This window comes from Acanthaster planci, linkage group LG01 (assembly GCF_054643075.1).
Source record: "Acanthaster planci isolate LZ-2023a linkage group LG01, COTS_SCS, whole genome shotgun sequence".
Taxonomy (NCBI): domain Eukaryota; kingdom Metazoa; phylum Echinodermata; class Asteroidea; order Valvatida; family Acanthasteridae; genus Acanthaster; species Acanthaster planci.
Window position 1 is genome coordinate 15,598,141 of NC_141777.1, and position 6,263 is coordinate 15,604,403.

The 6,263-nt window shown below is 44.9% G+C and overlaps 1 protein-coding gene across 1 annotated transcript; it reads right to left on the reverse strand.

Moving 5' to 3' along the window:
* Positions 1-1,142: 1,142 nt before the first annotated feature.
* LOC147800467 (uncharacterized) lies at positions 1,143-4,060 on the reverse strand. The gene is made up of 4 exons (XM_087145140.1): positions 4,053-4,060; positions 3,365-3,904; positions 2,007-3,158; positions 1,143-1,179 (listed from the first exon to the last, which is right to left on the reverse strand). The coding sequence occupies exons 1-4, from the start codon at positions 4,058-4,060 to the stop codon at positions 1,143-1,145; spliced, it is 1,737 nt and encodes a 578-aa protein (XP_087001266.1).
* Positions 4,061-6,263: the final 2,203 nt, after the last annotated feature.

Below are 6,263 nucleotides of genomic sequence, written 5' to 3' on the forward strand. Positions count from 1 at the left end.
AATATTGTCTGATAATGTTAAGGCGACATGCTCTTGGGGGTATTTATTATACTAACATTTTGGAAAAATATCAATGTGACGTTTTTTATAAGGTCATACTGTCATGATAGTTGAATGTCATGATAATATAAGAACATCGCCGTAAAATGTTTGTGCCAGAAGGAGGCTTGAACTTTGAACGGCTACGGACGGATGATAACGACGATAACGATGCAGATAGCAATAACGAAAATACTGAGCATGCCAAAGATGTGGAAACTCGGGTCAGCTCGCCAAAAACTTCATGGAGACCAATGTCCAGAAAAAGAGTGCAACCAATAAGCCCAAGTGACGATTCTACAGAGTCTGACAACAGGTCCTATTCTCGATACCAAAAGAGAAGAAATGTAAATGCTTATCCGTATTCGTCCCAAGAAAATGCAAACCCTACCATGGTAATCATAAATTCCCCAGATATCAAACTTGCTCAGATAAATCCCATTAAAATAGCCAAAGCTCTCAATGAAAAATAATTATTTCTGCAAAATGTTGGAGCGCATGGTCAATAACAGACTTATCTGGTACCCGAAGAAGCACAATTTGATCAGTAATCGTCATTCTGGTTTTCGGAAAGGGAGAAGCACCAAAGACCATATCATTCATCTTGAATCTAGCATAAACAAGGCTTTTGCCAACAGAGAAAGTACTTCGGCGGTCTTCCTGGATCTTGAAAAAGCATATGATATGCTATGGCCCCAAGGAATTGTCATCAAATTACAATCACTTGGAATTAGTGGGCGCATTACCCGATGGATCAATGACTTTCTTACAAATCGGAAAATCCAGGTTGAAATAAGTAACACTTATTCTGAATCATGTACTGTTACAATGGCACACCCCGAGGTAGCGTTATTAGTCCAACACTCTTTAATATTGCTGTTAATGACCTTTCTCAAATGTATTAATGGAGTTAATATCTGTCAAATAAAAATATTAATTTCAATACCAATAAGATCCAACAAAGTCTCAATAACATTTCCTCTTGGTGTGGAAAATGGGGCTTTAAAATATCAACTCCCAAGACCTACGCTGTCCTATTTACTCGTAAACGAAATACTTCCTCTAAACTGAAGATAAATAATTCTGACATCAAATTTCAAAATTTAGCTAAATTTCTTGGTGTCATCTTTGACAACAAACCTGGAAGGAACACATCAAATATGTCGTCAATAGAAGCAAAGCTAAACTTAACATCCTCAGATGTATTAGTGGAACTGATTGGGGATCAGACTGTTGTATTCTCTTTCGCTTGTACAAAACTCTTATTAAACCAATTCTAGAGTACGGATGTGAAGCCTTCAACTCAGCGGCTTTAGAACACAAGCAAAAATTAGATAGTATACAATACCAGGCTCTGAGGATATGCTGTGGAGCACTGTATGAAACCTCGTTACAGAAACTGCAAGTAGAGTGTGGAGATCATCCTCTTTATCTCAGCCGTAATTATTTTTGTAATCTATTTAATATCAAACTAGATATGCATGAAACAATAGAAGAGATAAACATAATCACCGCGGTGGATGACAAATACAGTAAAAAGATAATCGATGACTCGCGGTGTCGTGTTGCTGGTAGCGACGTTTCGGCTGCTAGTGCTGCTAGCCGTCATCAGGCAACTGAAGTCTGGATGCTGCTGGGTCCGCTATATACCGCTGGACCGCGTCCTCCCCGTGTCCCCCGCCGTGTATTGCGGACGCAGTACGGGCGACCTCACCGGGCGTCGCACGCTCCACTCCGTTGCGCTCCGGTGCTCCGGTGGTTGTGTTGGCGGATGGTGGGGAGCCAGAACCCGGGGATGTCGATGCCGCTGTCTCTGTTGATGTTGTGTTCATTCAGGCGGATGTGGATGGCCTCCTTGACGCGTCTTGTGTACCAATGCTGGTCTTGGTCCACGCATTGCACGCTGTCCCAATTGGGGTGGTGACCAGCTCCCCAGGTGTGCTCGGCTACCGCTGACGACTCCACACGGGAGAGTCTCACGTCGCGTTGGTACTCCTTGATTCTCTCCAATTGTCTCGCCGATTGGTCTGCCAGTTTCGCCGATGTACACCTTGCCACAGTCACCGCATGGTATCCTGTAGACCACTCCTCCGCGTCTTCCGGGTGGGATGGGATCCTTAGGACGCAAGAGTTGGTTCCTCAAGGTGGTGGATGATCGGAACACGGTGCGGACGCCGTGGTCCTCCAGGATCCTCTTCAACCGTCCGGAGATACCGTCCACAAAGGGAAGAACGGTGAAAGCCTTGTACTCCGGTCGCTCCACTTCGGTGCTGGTCTTGGGTCTCGATGACTGCCGGATGAAGGACGCTGGATATCCGTTCGCCGTGAGGGCAGCGGTGACCCGGCGTCTCTCGGCGGCTGTGTGGTGCGGTCTGGTGACTAGGCGTGAGGCGCGGTCATGTAGGCACTTGGCCACGCCCCTCTTGACGGACACCGGGTGGTGTGAGTCAAAGGCCAGATACTGGTCGGTGTGGGTAGGCTTGCGATACACGGTGCTGGTCAGGCTGCCGTCGGGTTCCCTGTGGACCATGGTGTCCAGGAATGCAATGCTGTTGTCTTGCTCATTCTCGATGTTGAACTGGATGCTGGGCTTGAGACTGTTCAGGTGGTCGAGCAGAGGGCTGGCTTGATCCCGTGGTGCAATGACAAAGGTGTCATCGACGTACCGTTTCCACAGGGTAGGACGGCAGTCGGGTGGGCAACTCTGCAGGGCTTCCTCCTCGAACGATTCCATGTACAGACTGGCAATAACCGCTGGCACCGGACTACCCATAGCTGCTCCGTCTGTCTGTTCGTAGTACGATCCATCGTATAGGAAATACGTGGAACGCAGGACAAACTCTAGCAGGGAGACGATCTCAGCAGGGGAGAGCGATGTCCGATCAGGCAACTCAGGGTCTTCCTCCAGGCGACGAAGGGCCACACAGCAAGCGCCGTCTATGGGGACGTTGGTAAACAAAGACACGACGTCGAAAGAGATCAACGCCTCATGGCTGCTGATGTGCTGTCCGCGGAGGAACTCTGCGAAAGCTGTGGAGTTGGGCACGGTGTTTGGTGTGTTAACGGTTAGCAGTGACAAGATCCCGGCTAGATGCTTGGAGAGGTTGTAGGCAAAGGAACTTACTCACGAGACGATGGGTCTCAAGGGTGTCCCCGGCTTGTGGATCTTGGGTAGACCGTACATCCGGGGAGGCTATTTGCATGTGGGACGTAACTTCCGGTAGGTGGCGTCGTCAAGATTTTCGGACTTGTTAAGGGCGAGAAGCTGGGCCGTGATCTTCGTCCTTAGCCAATGTCCGGTAAGGGCCCGTGGAGATGAGCTCACCCATCTTGTCCCGGTATGTGTGGGCGTCGAGGATCACGCTGGCACGGCCCTTGTCGGCGGGGAGGATCACGATGGAACGATCCTGCCGTAGGGCCTTCAGGGCGCTTGCGTTGCTCCTGGTTGATGTTGCTCCTGGGCGGGCGTGCCCTCCGTAACGTGGCGTTGACTTCTCTGCGGAACAGATCAGCTGTTTCCGGGTCAAGCCTCTTCAACGTTGTTTCCACACTGGCCACGATCTCCGTTGCCGGTACGTGGTCGGGGGTGACGGCGAAGTTGAGGCCTTTCCCTAGAAGAGATGTCTCGACGATGGTGAGGGTCTTCGCGGAGAGGTTGACGACCCACTTCGATGTGTCAACGGCAGACTCAATTGGGCGCTGGGTGGTGCGATGGGCCGAACTCTCCTCAGTTAGGTCTTGGAACTTGGCGAGTTGGCGGGCCTTGCACTTCTCGAACTCCCGGCGGTAACGGCAGTCGATATGCTGGGTGAGGTGGGCACGGTCAGCTTCACTGAAGGTGAACTGGATCTGGGCCAAAGTGGATCTGGGCCAAAGATATGCATGCTTCTCATTCTAATAAATACGTCCAAATAGACTGCTGGCAGAAACACTACTTTGCTAAAAAAAAAATGGAAAAATAATCCACGCCAAGCTCCATTTGGAGCCAGAACAGGTAAACTGCATTTTAATACCTTCCCATTACACAATCCATTTCCTTACTGGCATTATACTAAACCTGATATCTCAACAGAAATTTTGAACCATGTTAAGCATATCATGGATAACAATGAAAAGGGTTCCCTTGCTACAGAGATCATACATACAACTTGGGGAAACCCACTTCACATCTATAAAGCTGGTTCTGTCGACCCGAATAATAACACTGTGGGATGTGGTATACATACCTCAACTTAATTATTCTAAGAACATCAGATTAAACAACGAAGCCTCTATTTTTACAGCAGAACTCTTTGCCATTTTACTGGCCCTTGAATGGATTGAAGATGTTCAGCCTATGCAATCCTGTATATTCACAGATTGTCTAAATGCTATACAAGCTATATCTCGGCCTGTCCCAAGAAACAAACTAACTTGTGATATTCGGCATACACTTATTAATATTCAAAATCAGGCTAACAAAGTTATTTTTGAATGGATACCAGGACACTGTGGAGTTAAAGGACACGAACAACTTGACCAGATTGCTAGAAAGGGTACTAAAGAAAATTTTATTGACCATAAACTACCCCTTTCTATAACAGAGGTTAAACATCAACTCAAAAGTTGCATCAAGCAAAAGTGGCGGAAATGGAATGATTCTAAAGCTACTTAAAAAAAATACAACCCATTGTTTCCCTCAACACGAACACGTGGAACCTCTCACGCTGGCAAGAAGTTCAGATTCACAGACTCCGGCTTGATACGTGAAAAAATCTAAATAGCCTCTATACAAAAACCGGTAAACACGCGAACGGATTTTGTAAAACATGCAACACGTACGACAATGCTGAGCATTTTCTCATAAACTGTAACAAATATGTTAGTGCCAGGGGAAAACTTCAAAAATCATTAAAATTAACTGAAGATGAAATGACATTTAAAAATGTTTTAAGCTCAAAATATAATATTACCCACTTACTGAAATACATCAAGGCTACTGACAGTAACATCTAATATAAACATGCATGCTCATACATACATGTACATTTATCCATATTTGCCCATGCTTCCTGGTGTGATATATACGTCAAACGATTGGCTGGACAGAGTGCTACCTATCAACACCTGGAGTATGCAGCCTGCGAACGTACCGGCGGAGCACGTGCTCTTAAATTGCATGGGAGACGGCTGGCTTGCAGGACACTGTAGCATCTCCGTGCCTGGAGGATCGTTGATGTCATATCACCCTCATAACATCCTTCACTTCCCAGTCACTCTTCTGATTGCCTTACATGTTTTTCATATTTCATATGTAGCTCTTCTCATTTAAGCCTAGTCCAGGTTCCTTTTGCATGTATGCATGTATAATTATCTCTTTTTTATTTGGTTTCCTCCTACATATCCTACAGTACATGCTTCCCTTTACAGAGTCATTTCTCAATTCTTTGGTTTCAGACTTGTCGTTTCTTTTCTTCTTATCCGTCATTGTTCTCAAAGTTCAAGCCTGATGTCTTCATTGTGAGGAAGATTTCTTTGTGACTCAGCTACTGTATTTGAAGTTAGCACAAAGGGCTCAATAGTGCCAAAGGTGCCATTAATCTCACAACAACAACAACAACAACAACATGTTTGTACCAGCAAACAATTCACGTTTTTAAAACGTGATAGACACGTTATGCCTAATGTTTTCGTGATGTTCCACAAAAACGTTATGGTGACATGGCGTTACATACGTTTTCATGGCGTCTTTATGACGTTTTGCAAATCGTTTGAGTAATGTTTTTACAAAAAAAGTTATATAATACTTAAAATCTCAAATGAAGCTTTAGTGATGCTTTGGCCATGCAGTCGTAATTCTCAGAGTTCTGATCCCTCTGCCTAATATTCCTTGCAACGAGCGACGCTTGATAACCACGCCCACTTAAAGTCAATATGTATTGAAGTCAAAGCGACGTTATCATGTCATTTATACAAAATAGTACATACACTAACACCATAATGACATTACGAATACTATCATATAACTAATAACGGTCACAACATTCACAGTTAGCATAGAGTTTCGAAACGTTATTTCATTCAATTAAAAATTAATAATATTGTTAAGAACGTTGGAGACATTTTAAGTAATATTTGTAATAATAACATTATTATAACATAATAATGATGATTTGTTTTTCTTATCTCTAATTATGAAAAAAGTTCCGACAATATCATCAAGGCAAAACTGAAATGTGAAAACG

Excerpts from the sequence above, each read along its gene's own strand:
- LOC147800467 (XM_087145140.1), bottom strand. Across the intron at positions 3,159-3,364 it reads CACATACCGGGACAAGATGG|TTCCTTTGCCTACAACCTCT; the intron begins GTGAGCTCATCT and ends CTCGTGAGTAAG. Across the intron at positions 1,180-2,006 it reads ACGCGACGTGAGACTCTCCC|GTTTGTTGTCAAAGATGACA; the intron begins GTGTGGAGTCGT and ends TGTTCCTTCCAG.